This window comes from Hippoglossus stenolepis, chromosome 11 (genome assembly GCF_022539355.2).
Source record: "Hippoglossus stenolepis isolate QCI-W04-F060 chromosome 11, HSTE1.2, whole genome shotgun sequence".
NCBI lineage: Eukaryota > Metazoa > Chordata > Actinopteri > Pleuronectiformes > Pleuronectidae > Hippoglossus > Hippoglossus stenolepis.
The window spans coordinates 14014399-14038822 of NC_061493.1; the positions used below are offsets into that span (position 1 = coordinate 14014399).

At 42.0% G+C, this 24424-nt stretch overlaps 3 protein-coding genes across 10 annotated transcripts in view; 2 read left to right on the forward strand and 1 right to left on the reverse strand.

Moving 5' to 3' along the window:
• Positions 1-11644, reverse strand: part of clcn2a (chloride channel, voltage-sensitive 2a) — a 35284-nt gene extending 23640 nt beyond the window's left edge. For all 4 annotated transcript variants that reach the window (XM_047342141.1, XM_035169226.2, XM_047342140.1 and 1 more), the window contains exon 1: positions 10664-11644. The gene's annotated coding sequence lies outside the window, so the exon portion shown is untranslated. The remainder of the gene's footprint in view (positions 1-10663) is intronic.
• A 605-nt stretch (positions 11645-12249) lies between these two features.
• On the forward strand, positions 12250-15384 carry thpo (thrombopoietin). 3 transcript variants are annotated; one of them, XM_035169233.2, is made up of 5 exons: positions 12250-12484; positions 12602-12726; positions 12834-12992; positions 13140-13304; positions 14275-15384. In XM_035169233.2, the coding sequence occupies exons 1-5, from the start codon at positions 12472-12474 to the stop codon at positions 14416-14418; spliced, it is 606 nt and encodes a 201-aa protein (XP_035025124.1). In that variant the 5' UTR covers positions 12250-12471; the 3' UTR covers positions 14419-15384. The 3 variants fall into 3 exon arrangements, with proteins under 3 accessions (XP_035025124.1, XP_035025126.1, XP_035025127.1); XM_035169235.2 differs by having other exon boundaries at positions 12253-12484; positions 12906-12992; XM_035169236.2 differs by lacking the exon at positions 12834-12992 and having other exon boundaries at positions 12253-12484.
• Positions 15385-15566: 182 nt separating this feature from the next.
• Positions 15567-23072, forward strand: LOC118117251 (solute carrier family 12 member 9). 3 transcript variants are annotated; one of them, XM_035169332.1, is made up of 14 exons: positions 15567-15970; positions 16666-16800; positions 16923-17060; positions 17146-17252; positions 17369-17567; positions 17825-17932; positions 18279-18390; positions 18757-18914; positions 19428-19510; positions 20121-20245; positions 20355-20547; positions 20666-20840; positions 21451-21601; positions 21721-21881. In XM_035169332.1, the coding sequence occupies exons 1-14, from the start codon at positions 15766-15768 to the stop codon at positions 21758-21760; spliced, it is 1929 nt and encodes a 642-aa protein (XP_035025223.1). In that variant the 5' UTR covers positions 15567-15765; the 3' UTR covers positions 21761-21881. The 3 variants fall into 3 exon arrangements, with proteins under 3 accessions (XP_035025223.1, XP_035025221.1, XP_035025219.1); XM_035169330.2 differs by having other exon boundaries at positions 15570-15970; positions 21451-21597; positions 21811-23072; XM_035169328.2 differs by having other exon boundaries at positions 15572-15970; positions 21451-21597; positions 21721-23072.
• The last annotated feature ends 1352 nt before the right edge of the window (positions 23073-24424 follow it).

Below are 24424 nucleotides of genomic sequence, written 5' to 3' on the forward strand. Positions count from 1 at the left end.
TGACTGCTGCAGTGTGGACATTTTGCATATGTGTAATGCAACACTTTCAGAAAATAAAACTGGACCAATATTTGAGTTAATCTAAGTGCTTAAATCCTTTATTTGATCAGTCAAATCTGAAAATTCTGATAACTACTTGGCAGTCCAAAAAAATATCTTTACAAGCATTCCTCTTTTTGTTTAGGTGCCCTCTACTGGCTCACATCTTTCAACAATACTGGCATGTCCTGAAATTCACTATTTCCCACTGTTGTTCCTCTTCCATACTGAAGAGATCTGCAACTAATGCAATTCCACTACAAGGACTAGATTTTTGTCCCATGTCTCCAAGTTAAGTCTTTTCACAGCCGTTATGAACAGGGGAAATGGTGACACGGACCATTTGCTCTTTCAGTGAACATATGTACATTAAGATGGCCATGAAAGTTATTGACGGATAAAATCTTGGTATTCCAGTGTTTACTGTGCAATGCAAAGACGACACGACCTTCACACCAGGGTGGCCTGTCTAATTTCTGAAAGTCAGCAGGGCATTCAAATGTGCAATAACATCAGAATGAAATATACTCCTAATGAATTCTTGATTTTGAGGATATTTAATCAAAATGGGAAGGAAAAAAGAGGTAGAGCTTGCAGAATCTGATACTGTGCGCCTCTGGATTGCAAGCAACTTTAAAGCAACGAATGATTTTACAGATTCACTCAATTTTTGCAATATTGCAGCTTTTGTTTGCGGGAGCAAGGTCTAAAAAATAAAATAGAATGCCTTAAAGGATGGAATGTAGCTGATTTGATTGTAGGATCAAGAAACGGGTGGGGCTGCTATCGAAGAAAAGGAATGAGCCAAATCTGCAGAGCTATCAAACGGGACCTTCGTCAAATTAAGTGCTCAAGAACAACCTATTATCTTTGTGCCAGCTGTTGCTGCAGTTCATCAAACTGTCCATTAAACATTCTGAAATACGTCCCGAAGCGGCTGTGGTACAATTCAAGCTCCCGAGCCAAGCAGTGACACTCACCAAGTTCTCCTCGATTCCTCAATATTCTACAAAGATATTTCATCCTTTTTTTCTTTTTAAAAAAGATCATGATGACCAGATCATCATTGCTTGATGCTGATCCCATCTTTCGTTTTCCGAGGTACTGTTTTTTTCTGCTTATAATTTATCTGCTACATCGCGTCAAGCTCAGTGTGAAAAGCCAGGTGCTTCTGAATTATTTGCTATTTTGTGTTGTTTATTTGCGTCGCCATTAATGTGTAAAAGCCTTAATTGTCATTGATTTTATAGTTTGCTCACTTAATGGGGGGAAAATCTAACTTAAATTGAAAACACTGAATGGACACAAGCTTGGAGGAGGGAGTTCCACTTCATCCGTATCAAAAGAGGAATCATTAGGGTCGTGTTAGTATTTCCTACATTAAATGACCCATATCTGTCGACTACTGATTTCAAACTAGTAAAATACTGCCCTGATAACTGGTCTACATTTTTATCATCACAAGACTGGGAAAGGAAACTATAACTAAACTTTCTTGAATCTTTATGTGTTGGCAGAGGAACTTTCATGCACCCACACATACAGTATAGACTCATGCAAACCCACAACCAGCACCAGACAAACTCCCACTACGAGCACAAACGGGGCCTGTTAGTTTTTCTCTCTTGGGCCTGTGTGAAAGCGATCACTGGCCATCTGGAGCACGGCCCCCCCGCGAGAGCAGCAGGTGGGACCCTATGTGTTAAATGAGCTATTATCTGTAACCAGTTTACCTCCCACATAACCAACTTCTGTACCTGCATTAGTCAGTTTACCTCCCACATCACCGCCCTTCAAACCAGTTCCACTCCTGCCTCCCACTGGTTGCTATTGACTGGTTTTTCATAGACTGTAGAGAGCAGTGTTCCACCTCAGCGCAAAATAGGTTTTCTAATGGAATAAAGTGTATTTACCAAAAATCCATTCGTGTTACAAAGAGAATCCAACCCTAGAGCCCAATGATGATGTTTTTTGGGAGGTGATGTCATTTTTAGGGAGTGAATTTTTTTCTGATGTAGATAAATCGTGCAATAGATTCAAGAGTCTTTATTATATGTACAGTAAAATCGACCGTATCATGAGATTCTTGCTTTATGTTTTGCTTAATGTTTTATTATTTCTAGATTTTGGTTCATATCATCTTTTTTCTTTCTTTGAGATAATCAATGTATTTATTTTCATCATTTCTAAATGACGACAATTATATTGGTTGAAATGTATCATTTTAACCCTCAATTGCATTTCTTTTTAATAACATCTTTGGAATCAATGCAATTAAAAAAATATATATAGACTGATAAATCAATATTGAAAAAAATGTTCTCCTAAATATTGGTATTGGCATCAGGACCCTAAAATCCATATAAGGCTCTAGCAAGTATCTTCTGTGTACTATCAATATATAAAATGTTTACCAGCTACTCTACTGCAACTTAATCTGACTGTACAGCAGTACTCACTGTGCAGGATCACCCACCGACTTTTTCACAAGAAGAGAGCGCCACATGTCCACCAACTTTCTTCTTGTCGACCCCCCACTTGACTGCTCCGTCACTCACTCTGCCAGCTCTCTAAGTCAGACCATGTGCAAGCCTAGCACAACAGATGAGATAAAAAGTTCTCTATTATTCAGCAATTCCCAAGGCACTGCGGGATAATTTATTCATTGTGAAGAGACAGCAAGGACAAATATTTGACACTATAATGAAGAAGGCTTGAACATCTAAAACTTTCCTCCGTGCTGCTTTTTATTAATGCATATTCATAATGATGATTTTAATCTCCCCCCTTTTCTGTGTGAGACTTAAGGGACTGATTGCTGCAGAGAGAATGATGGATGTACTAATGTGGCGGCGTGAGTGTGTGTTGATGAGACCGGGGAAATGACAAAAGGACCAACGCATTGGGGCTAATCCAAGGTTGAACATTGCATTAGAGGAGAAAGTGACAAATTTGACTCATCCCAGTGCAGCTTTTATAGTTATCCATGAGTCAGAACGTACATGTGCACACACACACACACACACACACACACAAAGTATAATAAACCTGAAAACCCTTGACGCTCTTGAGCAGACCTGTGCATACGTGAAACCGAGGGAAGGTAAAATACACCAAAATACACACGACCATATTAGTAGAAAGCAGAGGGGTGAGGAGGGTCGGGGGTTAACATCAGTTAGGATGAAGCATCAGGAGAGTGACATCTTGTCATATAAAGATTTGAAAGGGGGGCGGTTGTTCAGCGTACATCGCGTATATATATATATATGTATATATACGCGATATACGGTGAAAGCACTCTGTACATTACAGTGAACAGTCTATTTTAAGAGTCAAATGAATTGAGATAGAATTCTTCAGTCTGCCGTCACTGCAGTGGTCTGTTCTGTGGTGTGCAGGTAACAGCAGTGTTTGGAAGTGACAGGATCTGAAATGGACTCGAGCCAGCCTCTGTGTCGGAGAACAGACAGAATGCTGACGATGAGGAACTAGACCCCCCTGAAGAGACAGCACTTTTATGTGTGTGTGTGTGTGTGTGTGTGTGCGCGCAACAGTGACAGAGGGAACAAAAGATGCTGAAATACTAGATAGATACATACGCTATTGAATTTCTATTCAATACCTGAGTTTTCTTCCTGGAACACAAGCAAAGTTCTGCTGCACCAAATGGCAGCGAGAGGCAACAGTACCACTGTCTTATTTAAAGCTCCAGAAATCCTGGAGCACGGTGGAAGTAAACTGCAAACAGCATGCTCATATTTACCAACCCAACTGGTCTGTGACACGAGACACCAAACAACAGAAAAGAGAGGAGAGAGGCAGCAGATCTCACATTGCTGAGTCCAGTTTTCTGTGGACAGGGTGCTTACTCACTGTTGTTCAGGAGACAATCTTTCTGAATTCTGCACAGCACACTCCATGTTGCTTCACTACTGTGTGTTCAGTTGATGCTATCATACATACTAATATGTATCCACCACAGGTGTTCAATATGTAGAATTTAAAATGAATCAAACACAGATACTTTGCATTTTTTTCCTTCAATTTTTCAGTCGCCTGGGAAATTGTCCATAATCAATACAATAAATGTTAATTGGGCAAAGCAACAGTTGATACTATCTCACTGCATGAATATAACCCCATCTTCTCTCGTCCTGCAACACTTTAGGTATCTGTGTTTTACGTTAAAATGTTGCGGTGGTGTGACTTTAAATATTTATCAACCGCAGACATATGGAAACAGATGTGTGAGAATTGGATGTTGTCAGCGGTGTGTCTTGATCGTCAGTGAAGCAGGTTGCTCAGAAACAAAACACACAGATGCATTCATCCAGAAAGACCAGCCGCATGTTGTGTGATGTGGATCGTTTCTGCGGTGCTGCAGTGCCCAATGGTGGGGGTGGGGGTTGGGGGTTGGGGGTGTGGGGGGCTAAGGGAAGATGTTGGGTGGCGGCTTTTCCTCTTCAGGTGACTTCGATCCCTGCAGCAGCAGCAGAAAAAAAACCTCAAGCCTCCTGCTGCTGGAGGGACATGAACATGCTGTTACAAACATCTGCTCTGACAGAGACTTACCACAAATTCAATTAACACGTAGGCAGATACAGTACGTACGTGTGGGTACGGTACAAACCCTCCTACACGCACATACAGCGGGGTTCAAAAGTCTGAGATCACTTGAATGAGAAATCATACACACACCAGCAATATAAATGCACATGCAAGACCCATGGAGCAAACTTGCCCACGCTACTGAAAAGAGAAAACACGTGCACAAACACTGTGACACATCCAGACCTCCCACACCTTTTGAAAGCTTTTGAAAGGCTTCAGATGGAGGACTGCAACACTTTGACACCAAGTCACCACGAACACCGTCTGCCTCCATCTCTTTTCATTTCAGTCTATGACAAACCCCCTTATAAAAAAACAATAATGCCCCATCCCTCCATCCCGTGAAATACCGGGGAGGTGATGCCTGATTTTGTCAAGTTCCATGTATTCTCAGGGAAAAAAACATTCCTTAACTGCCCCTTGATCTGGATTCGCACCAAAATGTAATGGGTTCTTTCCTGACTCATACAAAATCCTTCCGCCGAGTTTCGTGGAAATCTATTTGGTTGTTTTTGTGTAATCTTGGTTACAAACAAACCAATCAACCATTAAACAGACCGGGGTGAAAACATAACCTCCTTCCTGGCGATAATTAAGGCCTGAATTCAAACACACTACTTTGTCCATGAAAATCTTAATTGCTATAAATAGCTTGTTTATTCCCTGTTTTACTGTTCTCTTTGGATAATGAGTTCAGTGAGGTCACTGTGAAGTGCTTTCTATGAAATCTCCATTAGATCTGTTTGATACAGCAGCTGAAAATACAGCATCATTGGACAATACATGAATGGATATCATCTACATGTTGAATTGTTTTTCTTTGGGGATGATTTTCCACAGTAGGAAATGTAATCATTGCATTTGCAAAGTAATTATATCAATTATTCAGTTGTAAGCTCTTAAGGATGTTAAAGTTTGATAGGTTTATGATACCCACCACATTTAAGTGAATGGATTCGCACAGCAATGCTCACTGAGTATAAAACTCAAGCAGCCATAAATGAACAGGCTATTTCTGTTCCATTCTCTCGGTAAACGCAACAGTCTATCAGCTGCTGATTCTGTAAAAAGATTGCTGCCAGAAAAGAACAAAGACTGGAGGGACATTGCATTGCATTTTTTAGCAGCTGAGAATGAGGAGACAATCATTTCTGCGTTGCTCCTTCCCGGAGAAGGTATCAGACAGATCTCTACTTTTTCTCTATCAACTCCGTGTCGTCTGCTCGGTCCTGCTGTGTTTCTGTGCTGCCAAAATATTCCCTGGAAAGGAATGAGTGAAAATCCTCTGAATCTTGCTGATGGCAAACTAAAACACAGAGGATCCTTTCTGTCAACAATGGAATCTAATTTTAGACTGCACCAATACACCTGAAACCCCTGCGAGCCGTCATTTATCTCGTTTTAAAAGGTTGTAGTTTGATATCTGCTGAATCTCTACATGTCATTCAGTTTTCTGAGAGGGGAGCATTGCTTCACCTGAAGGGGGTGTTTTGATGAATCGCACTGCCACTGCTAATGCTTGCATGTGCATTTAAACACACACACACACACAACTGCATCTATTTTGGGGTTATGGACTGGTATGTAGGGAGTGAATGAAAAAGCCATTGATCTGAGAGCTATGCTCAGTGGATCAGAGGAGAGGGAGGCGGCAGACAGAGAGTTCCAATCCCCAGAGACTCTGACTGCCATTTTACATTACTATTGATCTTTACACTGAGACACACAGCGCGGCACTGATCGTCACACACCAATATGAGCAGGACACCTCTGTATCACACAGGCCCAACATGGCTGCATGTGCACAGCTGCCCGACGGACCGTGCACGTCATCCTGCATGTATGCCCGGACACAAAAAGAGATGAACGGAGGACAGGAGATGAGTGAAGTGCAGACACACACACACAAAAATCAGGGTGGAAGGACACTTTAATCCACTGACTGACCGCCTGCCTGCCTATCTGCCTGCCGGTCCCTTTATCTGACTATAGATATCCCTGTGTGAAGTACCCCAGGATATCACTGTCACTCCTGCGATGACATGAGCGGGGGAAAAACTGGTGCATGAAGCATGTGTGTCCGGAAACACTCCACTTTTAGTTCAGTAAGGGCTTCTCTGGCAAACAGGATGGGCTGAGGGGAGGATGACAGAGGAATACATGAGGAGGCATAAGGAGGAACAAGATCTGCAAGAGAAATAGAGGAGATAAGGAAGACAGGACGTGAGCAAAATACACAGAGCTCGGCAAGCAGGGTGAGGATATTAACATTTATAAATAATGAGTCCACTTAATTTGATCAGCAGATAGCCAGATACATGCATTTTCTTTTCAAGCTGAACAAATTAATCTGACATGGTTTAAAATATAGAAATTAATTATGAGGGTGGAGAGGCTTAGTGTGATGCAACACCTGTGGATCAAGGTGAATGGATGGAGTGCAAGGGAGGGAGGGATGCTCGATAACACAGCAGCAACTATAAGGGAGCAGGAGAATCAGCCATTAAATACAACATTGATCTATATATATCCTATAAAAGGCTGCACAGACACACAATCTCCTTCTGTCCTCACACAGGACACAGTTGGGCAAGCAGCAGCTGCAGCTCTATCCTCCGGCCGGGCAGGCATCCGTGAAAGCCCCATACATGACTGAAAACCTCATCCACGACCAAACTCACCAAAGTTTGCTGATACTGGAGCGTCCGGTTCTCTGCCTTGCCCTTCACCATTGCTGCAATATCCTCATTTAAGTTGCCCGATGTGAAAATCGCTTCGCCAATTAATCCATGGAGGTGGATGCAGCGCAGCTGCAGGCTGCCATCACATGTGTAACAGGTTCCTTAACATGAGCCCTCCTGCGTGATGCAAAGCGCCTGCTGCTGCCTCTGTGCGAGTGTGTGCCAGATGAGAGCAGGTACAGCTGAATGTTGCTCTTGCAGCAGCTCTGGTGCGGTTTGACTACAAAACACCGCCTCCCTCCTGCACAATCACTGAGCTGCTTTGTCTCTCTGGAGTTGCACTGGAGCTGGTGATGTTCCCTGTGCAGACACGCGCAAAGGACTGTCCAGACTAATTCTATTCTTATATTACTATTTTAATTATTCTCATTATTATGATTTGAAATTAATTTAGGTTTTTCAGATTTTTAACAGAGTACAAAGGTAAAAGAGAAATGATCCATAATTCTGTACATATATGACAATTGCGGACTGTATATAAACATGACAGCTCCCAAAAGTAAAGCCAAATTGACTCAATCGCCACCTGGTGGCTGGATGCAGTTTAGGTCAGAAATCCCACCTCCTCAATGTTAATGGATGGGACATGGACCAAACTAAAAACTCAGTGCACGTCAGATACATTTTTCTCAAAGATGGTTTCTGTCATTCTAGGAATTTCTTATCACACTTGTGCAAGTTTTTCTTCTAAGCTAGGTTTTAATAAGTTTTTAGGGGTAAAAGTCTTGACTGACAGCTGAGACTGACTAGTGATGGTCGAGCGTATGACCTTGCTACAGCAACTCCATTCCCCAATCGCCATTGAACAGACTCTGGCTCCACATGCGCAAGATGGCGGCATTCATATTAAGGGAATCTGAGCTCCATTTCTGGAGAATAACTAAACTGCCAGTGTAAGATGTGCAATACCCCTTTAAATGTACTATTTTTTTCTTCCTTTACTCCGTGATGATGCAGTCTCAGGATGATTCAAACCAAACAAGAATGACAGTGACACTGTCACTCTTTGAAGCGTGAAGGCAATACGCACCCTGGCCTTGAGGGGAAAATATAAATGATTATGATTGATGAATTGTTAGGCTGAAGGATAGTGTGTAGAAAATGTAAAGGCTTCAAATGTCCCCTATTTTTACCTTCATAAATGTCTTTGGCCCTGTCCGTCTCTCCCAGAAGACAATATCTAGAGGACATCTCACTGGATATTAGTGGCCCAAACACCTCACTTACGTTGTTTTCATGTCCGCAATTGGTTGCGGACATGACCCGGGTTTGTCTTTCACATATGAAGAGCGCAGCAGGGGATTGTCTGAGTCAAATGAGGGTTGGCGTCTGGGTAGACCAGCAGGAAATGACGAACAAATTCTGCTGCATAAATGTTTGCAACATATCAACACTGGCGTCATCTGCAAAACAGCTCTTGAATCCAGTTGTATTTCCAAGTTGACCAAATGTTAGACATTCAATACGTGCATATTTCATCCTGAGATATTTGCGTTCTCTGGAAAATTCAGGAGAGTGTAGAGAGTTCAAAAAGTAGTTTAAGACAATTAATGCTGTTTTTTCTTTTTATTAGTCGCCCATTGGTATTTATGTGTATTCTTGTGTGTATTTTAAATGGCACTGATGTCTGTTGGCTGCCTTGTTGGCGTTGTGTGTTTACAGAAGATCTTCTCAGGGGAGCTTGTATGTAACTGAACGCTCCGACATCAAGGTTTGTTGCGCTCTCAGATCATTTCCTTTCCTCAGATGACACCTGTTTACTCTGCGTTCACTTCTCTGGGCTTTCGCTAAAGGCTTTTCGGATGTGCTATCCACTGGCAGTGAAATCTGTTGCACTGAAAGATGCGTTGCCAAGTGAGCCTCGCACCTGAAAAATAACCACTATTCCAAGGATTCGCTGCTGCTTCGTCAGGAGCCAAAAATCTGCCACGTCTACCACTGGACCTTCAGTTGGATGGAAAATTCAGATGGTTTGAATTTTCAGGTGTTCAGGATTTTCAAAACAAACGATTGATTTATTGCACTGTTATGGAACTGTACCAAAACAGTGGGTCACTAATGAATTCAAAATGATGTAATCACATTGAAGGATCTAACTGGTCACAGGCCAGAGCAAATTTGAATATCAAACTAACTGATCTTTTACAGATTAAAAGACTTAACTCCTCCGGGAGACAAACCCATGACTGGCTGACAGATAAAACAGACCTGTGACGGACTAAAGCTGACTGGCTGTCAGCAAGGCAACCAGTTCAAAGTGCTGGACCACAGGCAGCAGAGTGAACAGGGACCTCTGGGACCACTGCAGGATTTCACCCAAAAGCACACTCGAGCAAACACACACTTTTCATCACAGAGGTCATTAATCATGCACCACAGGTTCATATCCACCTTGGGCAAACAAGCAAACAACCTGTCCTCGCATCATATTGCTTTGCTGTGAGAGCCGGTCAAGAATGTCACCGTGCCCCCTTCATTTTAATAGGTAGCTGGCAGCCGCAGACAGGCAGAGGTACCGTGGCCCCGGCAGCAAAGGAACTGGGTGCTCTGCAGCCCCGAGCAACAGCCCACTGACCCACATCTCTCCATCTCCACAGGATTCACATACATCATCCACCTCTGCATGGAGGTCAAAGTGATACCAGCATGCAAGAAGAAGAAAAACATGTCTCCTGTGCTTGTTAGGACAGTGAGGAGAAAGATCTTTTTTTTTCTTGTCTTATGAAGCCTCAGGGTCTGCGTGATAAGAAAGCATGAGAAAAGGATCACATGTATTTGCCAGACCTTAATATGTGCTTAATAGGGGTTTGGATTAGGGTACTATAATGTAATTCTAAGTTAATAATGTTCCATTGTTGGGAAAGTTATTTTTATAATGGGCCTAAAAGTAATAAATAATAAAATTATAAAATCTGACATATACGTAAATTTGTGCATTTCATCACACATCTATTTAAAATAAATTTATACACATATAGTAAGCCAACTACAAGGACCTTGAGTCATTGATGTGCAACATTAAGATGTACAACCACCTGTTTTGTGTGGCAAGTTTCTCGTCTCAGTCATAAGAAAATACTTCGAAATGACGGGAAATAATCACAAAAGATACCAGAATACCAGCAAATAAACCTCAACCCAATCAGACCTTCAATTACTGTTTGCCCTTGAGCTTGGTCTGGACAAAGTTCTGGAGATACGCATGGATTTGGCACTTTATATAGAGAAAAGAGACAGTGATCCATCCTGTCAGCTCGCAGAATACTTACGGTTTCCACTGGGGTTACTTTCCGGATCTTTTGTTTCCTCTCTCTTCCTCGGGCTGCAGATTCAAAACCGTCAGCTGTGTCCCTTCATTGCGCCTTAGCGGGATAATGCCTGACATAAAGGGGCACACAGCTACAGGTTGCTTCGCACTCTGGAACGATGATGTGATCAGGCTGCGGAAGACTCCCGGAGATAACACTTCATTTTACCGGAGAGAAAATCTCAGTAGATCCCAGAGACTGGCCTGTTGCTGGTGCGCAATCCATATAGCACCGCGTCAAAGTTGTCAACACGGCGCGTGATTACCGGGAGACCGGGAGCGACTGCAGCAGCTGCATGAGTCAAAGAAACTCTAGGATGAGACGCTACTGTCTCCTCATCGGCTCCAGATGAAGTGGGAGGGAAACAGCGGGGTACCGGGTGTCGTGTCCGTGATGCAATGCGGGAATGGTGTCAGTGCCATGGCCCGCAGATTTCTCCTTGTGTGCAGAAATCCAGGCGCTCCGGTCATTATCTGCGGAGCAGCGGCGCGCATTCGTCTTAATTACCGGCGGTCGGGATTGTCTGCAGCGATAGGTGGAGGCTTGGAGGGAGAAAAACAGAACACGTGTTTAGTGTTCATTCTCTCCTCGTTTCTCTGCATCTCTCCCCTTCTCCCCTTCTCCTTGAATGTGGCAGACACACACACTCACACCCTTCAAGGTCTATTATTGGGCGCCATGCGTCTTGAGCATGCATGGCACACATAAACAGCTTTGGCGCAAATTGAAGAGAGCAGAGGCTCAGTCAATGTCCAGGTTGGGGGTGATGGGGGTGAGCACGTGTGTCTTAAATGATGATGGATGCTGCATTCCCCTGTGTTTTCTCTTATCCGTGTCTTTGAAACCCCCCCTCATGCCAATTGAATTGGTGCGTCACCACGTCCTCCAGCTGCGGCCCCCTGGAATTACACCCCCATGGATGATTTCATGTATCCGGGTATAGATCCTCACTCCTCCTCCTGGGTGATAAATAGTATAAGGTAAACCAGTAAGGCTATTACACAAACAGAATATAACTGACAAATATACAATACAGCTTGGTCAAAATTGGAGTCTAATTATTACAACAAAAGGTTCCAAAATAAAAATCCAGGTTTGGAACTATTGTGTAAGAATTTATAAATCAAAAGTGAAACAATCAAGCTTACCGACAACCTTCAGGACAGGTTTGTGGGTGTCTAAAACAAACTGCACATACACTTGTATACGTGCACAAGTCACACAGATTAGTCACCACAAGCACAGACCTTACACACACACCCACCCATGTTGCGTGGGCCGGGTGGCTCCCTCTGACATCAGTTTTGTGATTTATATTAACCCATGTGACCACTACTGGCCGGGGCAAACCTTGACAAAAAGTAAATACCCTCCATCTGTAGTGACTGGATTTCACGTCAGCTGAGCAAATTGAGTCTTTCACAATAATAAATCATTAACCTTTTAGTCAGCAAGCACGCTGTCCCTGTAACGCTTCCAAAGCCAACTCTGGCCAGAGGAGGAGCAAAATAATCCAGGCTAATACCAATGAAAGGCCATTCTCAGACTATAGCGCTTTGTTATGCTACGCAGCGGGGAAGTTGAAGCGCATCCTGCTCTCAGGCCAGATAACACTTGCCCTTCCCAGCGCTGAATGAGAAGGTGGGAAATCAAGTGCGAAGACGAAACGGACACACAGCACCTACACTACAGTGGAACACCGCATTTTTCCACCTGGCAAATCTCTTGATGGAACAAATGAGGACTCATCAGGAGAGGCTGAGCAGGGCATGGCTTTAAGCAGTGAGTAGTGAGCCTAAACTAATCGAGGTTTTACACATGAAGACATTAGTGCTGTAAGCTGAAGAAGCTTGCAGGTGGTGCCTCAGCTTCAACGTGTGTTTCTGTGTTTTCGTACAGGACTCCTGCTGCTCTGTATGGTAGCCTCTGAGGTGTGGGATGCTGAGACGAAACCCATAGACTTTGTGTGTAATCGAGCCGCCAGAAGGGTTTTGAATATTGTGGCAGAAATGGAAAGTGCACTGGTGAGTTTTTTTCACAGTTGAGAGATAAACTTTCCCAACATTTCTCTGTCTATCTTCCCCCCTGCTGGGCTGATGTATCTGTCCTGTTTATCTGTTGTTACTTGTAGTCTCCCATCAGTCCGTCTCTCACCTGTTTGTCTGGCTACTGTCACCTCTTTTCCATGTCTCTTCCTTGGCAGAGTGACTGCAATGCCGTCATGACCCTTTCCACACCGGTTCAGCTGCCCTGCACAGAGCTTCATGTAGCATCTTGGGAAAACAAATCAGTATGTTAGCACATGTATGAATCCAAAATCCTCTGCCATAGTGGATTTATTACTTGCTTACTTATGATTTGAGTGGTTACTCTGGTTTTTAATGATTTGCTCTGAAAACATGTTTTGTCGTCTTTTTCTGTGCATGTGTTACTGCAGTACCAGGAGAGGAGAGGAGACATCATTGCATCCTTGAGGCTTCTTATTGAAGGTGTGAAGGTGATGAGGGCCCTGAGTACGCCAGGATGTGGCACTTCACTGCTGCAGAGATTGGAGAACAACATCAACAACTACTTGGTCATTCTCACACACCTTCAGCTGAGTGTAAGAAGCTGTCACGTTCATAAACTGCCAGCACAAAAGAGTAAAGCGTTCCCATTTAGCACAGATTTGGTGATTTACAGGTCAAAAAATAAATGTACAGTACATGTCGAGGGTAAGATAACCATAATTTTGGATGTCTAGAATACATGTTACCATTTAAATTGACATATTTCACCACCAAGATCCTAATTATGCCTAAATATTGACAGTGAAATGTGGTTAAAACCACCTTTCAGTGTCTATGAAACGTTTTTTTGTCAGACTTTCACTTTTCATTTTTAACCTACAAATTACCTAAGTAAAATGATCAAAGTGTTGACAAAATGTTGCACATAGTGACTTAAAACAGTTTTTTATTTGATTCAGAGGCATTATCAGTGTCTTCTGTTGAGGAAATATCCTGATTTCTTATAAACCTGTGGCTCTGGAATATCTGTGCCATGGGACTGATGATGTTATGTTGTTTGACCTCGAGACTTCCTTCCTCAGGACAAGAAGAAGATAGCAGCGCATACTTTCCCAGTGAGACAGTTATTCCCAAAAGTCACACATGGGCAAGATGGATGTCCTGCAATCAATGTTTTACATAATAACCTCCAATTTGGAAAGTTATTTTGTGGATCACGTGGCATCTATTGCACTTCTGTCTATCCTGGGAGAGGGATCCCTCACGTGTCTCTCTCTGAGGTTTCTACGTTTTTTCCCCCCTGTTAATAGGGTAGAGGATGTCGCACCTTGTAAAGCCCTATGAGACAAATTGTGATTTGTGAATATGGGCTATACCAATACAATTTGATTGATTGTTTGATCGATTGATTTCCATTGTCAAGAATCCGTTTTTATAAGTTTTTAAAGGATAACATTTTGACATTTTTGAAAATTACAATTCTCGCCTTATGGTTTGATGTCAAGCCACCTTTTCACATTTTTGCTCACACTCTGTCGTTCTGTTTTCATTTTGGACCAACAGGGGCCAGTGGAGACTCCATCATTGTCTTGTGTTCCTCTAAGGTCGCAGAGTCTGAGCACAGTCCTCCTGAGATACAACCAACTGATCTCAGGCAAACTGGAGAAGTTCATGATCAATATGGAAGACAGATGCCCCCACAAGTGACACACTAACAACTTTGGTGGACCCATTATTCTTCACAAATGACGGGATGGATTAAACTCGGGAGCCCCAAGTCAATAAATTCCACCAACGCAAAACAGCAGGATTGATCTGGACTTCCTCCTCACCCTGAAACGCCTCATGTGTAAAAAGTCTGCTATTGTATCTTGTTATTGACACTCACATTTTAAGGGCAAAAAGCAGAAATGTATCTGCAATGATGAGCATCATGGACCAATCGGAGGGAGGTATCGTTGTATCATTCTACATAAAGCTAAGGATGCGTTGAATAGAATTTTAGGCCTTTACGACCAATACAAGCCTACGATCTACCAAAAGGCAAGTAGCTTCTCTTTTTACATGTAGCTTAGAGGCAGCTTTGTCTCGACTTTACTGTTTGCAAATGTATTAAAATTCAAATGATTGTTCAACGTTAAGAGAGCGATCTCCAGCTTGATCACATGGCCAGAACAAAAAAAGTCTACTTGGTATTTTTGGTTCATGTTTTCACGAAAGATTTGTTTAAGTCCTTTTAAAATTAGTGGTACAATGTGGTTACATTGCTAGACAGTCATTGCACTTAAATTAATATACATAATAATAAAAAACATATCGGCTACTTATCAACAACACATACTTAAGAATAATGAAGACTAGAAAATATTGCTGCACTCTACTGGTATGAATTTAATAAGCACATCTTTTTTGTTCTCATTGCACTTTTAGAACTTATATCTGTTTATATTTTTATTTCAAACATTACGATTTGCTGTATATATGTACACGTTCCTATATATTTCTTTTTTTATCCCAATGCAGCAAATCCATCATAGTTTCTTCATGAATGTCTACATGTAAAATCTTCTAAGTACATGTTTGCAACACTATATGAATATGAATGTTGTTAATGATGACAAAAACCTTTACGATGTACTATGCAATAAACAATTATGATGTGTTATACACCCATTATTTAATCACACCTATTATTGTGTTGGGTGATTAGTTAGATAGAACGGGGTTTTGATTTACGGTGAGCTAGCTTTGTGCTTCTTTTATCGCTAGCTTGTTAGGTATGTGCTGTTGTTATGCTAATGCTAACAGGTGGGCGCATAGCGTGAGGCGGATATTAATCAAGTAGAGAGTGACGACATCAGCCAATTATAGGAAGGGGCGTCATTTTCCAGCTCATTTAACGTCATCAGCTGCACAGGTGAGTCTGCCGGAGGTGAGTGGCGGTAGCTCGGGAAAGCGAACGCTAGCTTAAATGTTAGCACCGTAGCTCCTGGACCGAGACATTAGCCACTAGTTGAAAGAGTTTCTGCTGAAGCCGTCGTCGTTAAAGCCGCCATGTCAGAGAAGGCTCCCCTCCTACATTACCGACTCACCACCAGTGGCCCGGAGCCGACGGACGGTTCCAAACACGGCCGAGCCAAGGTGGGCAGGGGCGGCCGAGGGTCCGGGGAGAAACCCGCCCGAAAGCTCGGTGTGGTGTTCGGAGTGATCACACCGACTCTGTTGTCCATGTTCAGCGTCGTCGTGTTTCTGCGAGTAGGTGAGTACGAGGGGGGGACTCTTTAACGACTCACTTTAACACTTAGAAAAACACTAAGTCTAGTTTAAAAAACCTTGGCTTGATTTGACTCAGGTAAACCGCAGACACAAGTGTTAGCTGTTGACTAAATTCATGTAGGGCAAAGGTGAGCCATTGAATTTGAAGCTGCATCTAACAAAGGCAATTTCCAATGCTGCTTAACGTGCACGTTGTTTTCTGACGATTAGTCGATTTTCTGTCATTCGATCAATCAACCAATTGTTGCAGCATTAGATTGGATAAAATACAATCAGTTTAGAAAGTTCTTATTCAAACTTTTGCGTTGCTTACTTTTTCAAAGGCTGTAGCTGGAATTTTTCTCACTGGTTTAAAGTATTGTTTGTAAATGTTATTTTGAAAATTATGTATGTCAGTACAATACTTTCAGGTTGTGTATTTGGGTCAATTCAAATTGGTCCAACTGAAGATTTTTCTTTATGTAAAAAGCTGTAAGCGAATACGTTAAATATTTCTTTGCGAAATGACTGAAGTAATAGATTTTTCACACTGTCTATATGATGTAAAAGAATTACAGAGATCATTTGAAAATATCTCCGCAGGCTGTTTTCTAAACGATGGTAAAGCTTCATTATAAAAACATGTATTAAATGCATCAATTGCATTATAAATTCAAGATGTCCTCCCTCTGCTTCCAGGATTTGTTGTGGGACAAGCAGGGCTCTATCAGTCTATTGCCATGTTCCTGGTGGCCTACATCATTATCACCATGACTGTGCTCTCTGTGTGCGCCATCTCCACCAATGGGGCTTTGGATGCTGGAGGTGCCTACTGTATCCTTGGTTGCAGAGAGACTTGGCCTGAATCTTAAAAGCTTCACTTGTGAATCTGACTTGTGGTTGAACTTTATTAGGTGAGATGTGGTGTCCGGTCTTTGTTTAACTTGGCTCCCCAGACATGATCAGCCGAGCCCTGGGTCCCGAGTTTGGTGGCAGCATCGGGATCATGTTCTTCTTTGCCAACGTGTGTGGCAGTGCTCTCTATGTTTTGGGTCTGGTTGAGGCTATTATGTCTGTCTTTGGCATCCCAGAAGGTGAGGTCCATCAGCTGCAGTGAGACAGTCAGGCATGCAAGTATATTGATGTATCAGATAACGCTGGTTTCTTGTCCTTTCTCAGAGGGGGGTGCAGCTTCTGCAGGTCCACATCAGGTGCTGCCTTCAGGATACTTGTGGTCTGTGCTTTATGGCACTGGCCTGCTCTTCTTGTGTTTCCTTGTCTGCTTGGTGAGATGTCATTATTTTCATTATACTTAATTCTTGTAAATGAAGATACATTTTTGTCAGCAGTATATTAAGATATATGCCACTAATGCCTCAATGCATTATGTTTGTCTTCACAGGTGGGAGCCCACATCTATGCCAAAGCCGCCTTTATAATTTTCATCATGGTCACAACAGTGCTTGTGTCCATTTTCATCAGTTTCTTCATTGTTAGGCCTGTTGGGTTGGTTTTGCCTGATACATCTGTTAACAGCACCAGCCTGACGATAGCCAATTTTACTGGATTCCGACTCCACACCTTGCAGAGTAACCTCTTGCGTAAGTGTTGGATATGTTGCTGTTATTGTTATAAAAGTAATGGCTACATATTTTACAGTCTTTGAAAGTCTTTTCAAACAATGTGACACCTGTATAAAAAACATGCAATATCAGCTCTGGTTAGTTGGTTCATAACATTCATCTGTTCAAGGAGAACCCACCAAAATGAATTAGTGATCTGATGGGCCATAGCTCCCTGTTTGCACAGGTGAACTCTGACATGTATGAATGATCAGGTCTCCTGTCACTCCCTCCAGCCAGTTACACAGTGGACTACACCACCGGTGCCATGATGAATTTTGCCACAGTGTTTGCTGTCATGTTCAATGGTTGCACTGGAATAATGGCAGGCTCCAACATGTCGGGTAAGAGTGTTTTTAAAATCATATCAATAAATGTGTTTTGGAGAGGCCATACAAAGTTGTCTTTTGCCGTTATACACCACTTCAAAAAGGAAGGGACCACAACTTAAGTCAGCAAAGCCTGTGGTGGTATCCCTACCTCCTCTCCAAATCAGTTGATCTACCCTCATATACCCCTTTACCACACAGTGAACTGAGTACTACTGCTGGGCTGGTGGTAAAGTAGAGGCCAAAACTAAAGATGCATTCCTGTCCTATTGTGAAGTACAAACTTATGCAAGTCTGCAACATTTGGTCTGGGGACTTTTAACTGTGATACAAAAATATGCTTCTGTCATGTGTTTTGCAGGGGACTTGAAAAACCCCAGCTATTCTATCCCAAGAGGAACAATTGCAGCTGTCCTTATAACGTTCATCACATACAATCTGCTGAGTCTTCTGGCTGCTTGGTCCTGTGACCGGTAAGTCACACATGCACACATAGTCAAAGACACTTGAATAGAATTAGCACAAATAAGATAAAATGTAACTCGAAGCTTTCTATTGGTGCAAAGTGTCTGATTATGGAAGTCATGTGCATCAAAGCCTGATCTGTAATTAACATGACCTCCGTGGTAAATAAGTATTTGCATTGGAATATTTTTGCTGTCTTTTTCAAAGTTGGATTATTTTAGTTGAAGTTTAAGATTATGCTCAACGGTTCAAGTTCCCTGAATGTAATCACAATCAATATTTATTTAAAATGTTATTAACACAGATAATCCTCAGAATACATTTTCTATTGTCCACAATTTATTTCAATTTGTTTTTTTTTCTGTCATTCGTAGTTGCCTGCTCCAAAAAGACTACAGTTTTCTGGGAGACATCAATATATGGCCTCCCATGGTGACAGTCGGTGTTTACTCCTCCACTATGTCTGCTGCCATGAGTAATCTGATTGGAGCTTCCAGGATCCTTTATGCTTTGGCCAAAGACAACCTGTTTGGTGAGACTCTTGCTCATGTGTCTAGCTGCACACATTTTTTAATTTGTCTAATGGTTGTTTTTCCCATCTTTATTTAAGATTGAGAGAGGGACTTGTAGATTTCACCATGTCAGCTGACATGGCCCCGGACCCTTTCTGTAGTGAGGCATTACATTTGTAATCTTGCTTGTTCAGGTTATGATCAGGACTATATAGTTGATCCAGTGTACATGACCGCAACTCCAGCTGGTCTTCTACAAAGCTGAGTCAACCTTTTTAATAATCAGCAATCTGTTGAAATAGGCTTCCATCTGAAATGTGAGACACTGACCCTTGTTATTAATTTCATCATGTCTCATTTTCCTGGTGTATATTAACTTAGAAAGTATCATTTGACAGCAGATGGCTCGCAGTGTTTTTCTCAGAAGAAAAGTCCCCTCATTGTGGGTTTGGCTTAAGACGGGATGACTCAGTTGTTTATTTGAGTCAAGATGATGAGCAATAACAGACCGAGTGATTTTTGTATCTGTACAGGTGGCGTCCTGGCTCTGGCGAGGAAAACATCTCGGAGTGGGAACCCCTGGGTCTCAGTGCTCGTCTCCTGGTTGCTTGTACAGGTGGGATTATTACACTGATGTTACTTCCCTTGCCCTCGTCTTCAACCACTCCCTGTTTATGTAGCTCTATCATATGTTTGTTTGGTGACCTAGTTAAAAACTTCGGATTGTGACATTAATCAGTCACCATCTAAATATAATGTATATAGTTTTGTACCATTATGCATTAAGAAATATCAGTGATGCCAGGTCAGAATTATTTCATATAGGGTTATACAAGGTGTTAAAAATTCTAATATTGTATATTCAGAACTTTAAGCCTTAAAAAGTCTGAATTAGCAGTAGACCATCTAAGTTGATGCCAGATATCGAGCCTCTGATCTGCTTTGTATTGGCTGAACATTTGTCAGGTGAATGAAACTAAACTAGGGCTGCAGCTATCAATTTTTTTAGTAATCATGTATTCTATAAGATATTCAATCAGATCAAAAATAGCCAGAGTAAATATACAAAAGAGGAAAGAAATACTAAAATAAACAACTAACTCTACAGCTTGAAAGATGTCTGTTATTCAAGAATATTGATGAGACATTTTTCACTTTTCATTGTGGCTTAACTGGTGCTTTGAATCAAGTATAAGCCAAATGATGATCTTTATTTCTGACACTAGGTGGTGCTGTTTGCGGGTAAATTGAACACCATAGCTGGTATTGTAACCATCTTCTTCTTGTTGGTCTATGCTGCCGTCAACCTGGCCTGTTTGGCTCTTGAATGGGCTTCTGCACCAAACTTCAGGTAAAGTGAAGGATATTGTCGTGAGCTAAGCTTCCTGTACTGGATTTAATTTTCAAAAGCATGATTAAAGGTAATTGTCTTATTCTGTCATTCTTTTATTTTGACGTAGACCCTCATTCCGTTGTTTTACCTGGCACACCTGCACACTGGGCATCATTGGCTGCTTGGTCATGATGTTTCTGATCAGTGCCATTTATGCCTTTGCCAGCATAGCCTTTATGCTGCTGCTCTTGATGCTGATCCACTACCTTGGTCCCATCAGCAACTGGGGATACATCAGCCAGGCTCTCATCTTCCACCAGGTTCACAGTCACAAACCAACCATCCGTCTCACATCAACAATATTAATAAGGGTTAGGGTTTCCATTATCTACTTCAACAGCACTTCTCTCTTTCTCATCCCATCTTTGTTTGATTCAGGTGCGTAAGTACCTGTTGATGTTGGACGTGCGTAAAGACCACGTGAAGTTCTGGAGGCCCCAGCTGCTTCTGATGGTGGCGAACCCTCGCAGCTCTACGGGTCTTATGACTTTCATTAATGACTTGAAGAAGAGTGGCCTCTATGTATTGGGACATGTGAAGCTGGGTTTACTAGGTAAGAAGCAAATATACATCATTTAATTGGTGCTAAGACCAAAATTCTAATTTTTAGTATTGTAATTCTATAGGTTTTACAACTATTGAAGACTAACTAAGGTGATAGTTAAAGCTCTAAATATGAGCAATGGCCATAGTAGGACTGAGCTATCAGTTTCAATGACTTATAATGTTGACAAATTCAGAAGAGGTATGGGGCACATGTGGTCACATTCTTTTCTGTGTTAAAGCAAATTAATCCAAATATTAAGGACGACCTAGTGCCTCCTCTAATGTCTTCTAACCCGCCACATTTTTACAATCATTCAAACATGCGTTTACGCTCATCAGTGTCCATACGTTGATTTGTTTGTTGCCACAATATTAACACTGACCACCACCTTTCAGTGTAGATACCTGACCTAAGCCCATTGGGACATAAAGATTTTGAAATGATGTTCAGGACACATTGTAATGCCAGGTGGGACCAGACACTGTATACTTGTGGTGATCGAATCTCTCAGGAAGGATGTTGATACAAGGTCTGAGCGGGGCCGCACACACCTGCTTGTCACAACAAACACATGCTGCCCTTGAGGGAATGAGATGATTGTCTTTTCTCTCTGCAGATGGGCTGCCCTCTGATCCTTTGCAAAGCTGTTATGAATCCTGGCTGTCTCTAGTAGATCATCTCAACATCAAGGCATTTGTCAACCTCACCCTGGCGGACTCTGTCCGACACGGAGTTCAGAACCTGCTTTTCATTACAGGATTTGGTAGGCAAGTTTACCTTATTGCTGTACAATGTTGATTTCAATTGAATTTTGATAATGTATCACACGGAGAAGCCTTACAGTTCTTATCGAAGATGCAAATTTGATACTTATGTCTGTGTCAAGGTGGAATGCGGCCAAACACCATTGTCTTGGGTTTCTATGATGACTGCACCCCACAAGACAACCTCCAAGGTAAAATTCTTGTGTCTACAGGCTACGGTTTGGATACTGTCTGTCTAACCAAAGACCCGACGGAGCAGCGGTCCCCTTTCTTCCCCAGTGTGAGGGGCGCGGAGGAAGACAAAGATCTTCAGGAAGAGGAATACGTGTCACTGATTGCTGACGCTGTTAAAATGGGGAAGAATGTGACACTGGCTCGTTACTTTGATCAGTTCAACCGGGAGGAGGTCTTGGGTTCTGGAAGAAAGATTGCAGGCCACCAAAGCATGACGGGGCCCTTTGTCGATGTGTGGCCTCTGAATCTGCTTCAACCAGACAGCCATGGCTACGTTGATATCTGCTCGCTGTTCCTCCTGCAGCTGGCTTGCGTGCTGCAAGAGACTCGCACCTGGAACCAGGCAAGACTTCGCCTCTTCCTGTGCGTTGAGGCTGGTTGCAGACTGCAGGAAGAGGAGGAGACGAAGCTCAGGGTGATGCTAAAGAAGCTAAGAATCTCAGCGCAGGTGCAGATGGTGACTTGGGACGAGGTGGTGGCGCTGCACTGGCAGAGACGAGGAGGGCGGGAGAAAGGGAATCTGGCAGAGTGTGCGCAGAGTGAGGAGAAGATGGAGCAAGAAGAAAGGGCTCAAAAGGAAGATGGCAATGAAATGTTCCCCAATAATGCTGCTCAGCTCACAGAAGAATACATATGTGCTGTCAACAATCTGATTCTACGACACGGAGCCCCTAGACCTGCTGTGCGTTTCCTGTATTTGCCACGCCCACCTGCAGACCTAAACCGTTACCGTGCCTACCTGCACCAGGTGGAACTGTTGAGTCGAGACCTCGGCCCAACATTGCTCATTCATGGAGTCACTCCTGTGGTCACTACTGATCTTTAGATTTTTACTGTCACCTCCATCACTCATCTTGATCCTGCATTGTTCCTCCATGGAACTGCTTTTTGCCACCAATTCATTCACCAGATATTTAAGCTGTCAACCACAGATTCGAAATGGAGATCACAAACCCAAATAGCACTTATACTGATAATATTTCCCCTTAGTTCAATATCGGGCCACAACATGGATGTGGTGAGTTTACTTCTGTGATTACTATGTATAAAGGTTTTGCACTTTTTGCGGAGTGAAAGGAGGAAAAGTTCTTGCGATTCCTTCCCTCCCTGAAGTATTAGTCCTGTGCTCTAGTTTATTTTTCCTTGCATTTTGTAATGTACAGTTTAAACATGGTGGCCGAGCTTTGTTTGTTGTTTTGTATGTTTGTTTATTAGAAAATAAATTGAATGAATTCTTGTATTACCTATTTTTCTTTACAACAGTTGTATTTATAAATTAGCATCGTTAAAATCTGTTGCTCAACACTTTATTAATCTCTTGTATTTAACAGGAAACTTTAAATCCATTCATCCAGTTTGCTCAGAAGTCATACTCATGACCTGTCTGTTGATTACCAGCAGAGGGCGATATTTGCTTAGTATCGTGGCTGTGGTGATTGTTGTTGTACCAAGTGTGTCTGGGCTGCTGGTATAGTATATTATCAGTGCTAAAGCCAGTTGATGAATATGTACTTTACTAACTGGTTTTCTGTTGTAGGTTTATATTTCAATCTCTAACGATCATGTTTACAAGATGTTGAAATGGTATTGCTTCTCAGGGGTGTGTTTGTGTCATGAATGTTAAAAAAAAAACTATAACGTAGTAACATTTGTTTGAGTATAACATAAGTTCTTTATTAGTCCTGCTATAGTGAAGTTTACTGTGTTACAGCAGCATCAAAAAGAGAATAGTGAAACACTCCCTCTGCAAAAGTAATAAGTTAAAATATACAATATAAACACAAGTAACGTTAAGTTTAAAATATGGACAGGATTATCCTTTATTAGTCCCACAATGGGGGAATTTGATATTAGCAATAGGCATCAGTAAGCAATAAGTAACATGCAATACTTAAGTCTAAGGTAATATAGATAATATATGCTATAGAAAAATATGAATGGAATAAAAACGAATGTATACAGTGTAAATACGGGGGAAAAAAGCTGTGAGTCTGCTTCCTGTTAAAATCTTAAGAGGAGCAGAAATTGTGTGATCGTCTTTAACCGAAATATCTGAAGTGACTTAATTGGAATGACATTTGGTGTGCAGTTGAAACTGGGCACTTGCAAAAAGAAGAAACCTACAGGTTTAACAAAGATCACCCTAAGCTCATTCCTCATACATGATGTATGTTCCTAACACGCACAGTGCCACGTGAGTAACATGCATTCATTCAATTAGATCAGTTTAAATTTGCATAGCATATTTCATACTGAGGTCGACTACAGTAAAGAGAAACCACTGAACAAAATGAGATTGAAAATATGTATTGATACTCCACACCAATAAAGTAATCTGACAGTCACATACATGAAATACAAAATTCGGCTTGTGCAGGAGGAATAACGACACCCACCTACACATCACGTACAAATTGCATGTGGGAGGGAGTGTGCTCACAGATGGAGGCAGATTCGGCTCCAAGAACTATTATGGGATCTTGCGTTCACAGGCTATGGAGGAAATATGGGCATCTAAGACATAACACTTTCATCCCTACCCATTTACAAACACAGTGAACACTAACTTTATTTGAAAATGACACGCAGGTA

What these genes read in the sequence shown, in the direction of transcription:
- thpo (XM_035169233.2), top strand. An exon ending in CAGAAATGGAAAGTGCACTG is followed by an intron (nt 12,727 to 12,833) that starts GTGAGTTTTTTT and finishes TGTTACTTGTAG; the next exon opens with TCTCCCATCAGTCCGTCTCT. An exon ending in TCACACACCTTCAGCTGAGT is followed by an intron (nt 13,305 to 14,274) that starts GTAAGAAGCTGT and finishes TTGGACCAACAG; the next exon opens with GGGCCAGTGGAGACTCCATC.
- LOC118117251 (XM_035169328.2), top strand. Translation starts at nt 15,766, where the DNA reads ATGTCAGAGAAGGCTCCCCTCCTACATTACCGACTCACCACCAGTGGC. An exon ending in CGTCGTGTTTCTGCGAGTAG is followed by an intron (nt 15,971 to 16,665) that starts GTGAGTACGAGG and finishes CTCTGCTTCCAG; the next exon opens with GATTTGTTGTGGGACAAGCA. An exon ending in AGGCTCTCATCTTCCACCAG is followed by an intron (nt 20,548 to 20,665) that starts GTTCACAGTCAC and finishes TGTTTGATTCAG; the next exon opens with GTGCGTAAGTACCTGTTGAT.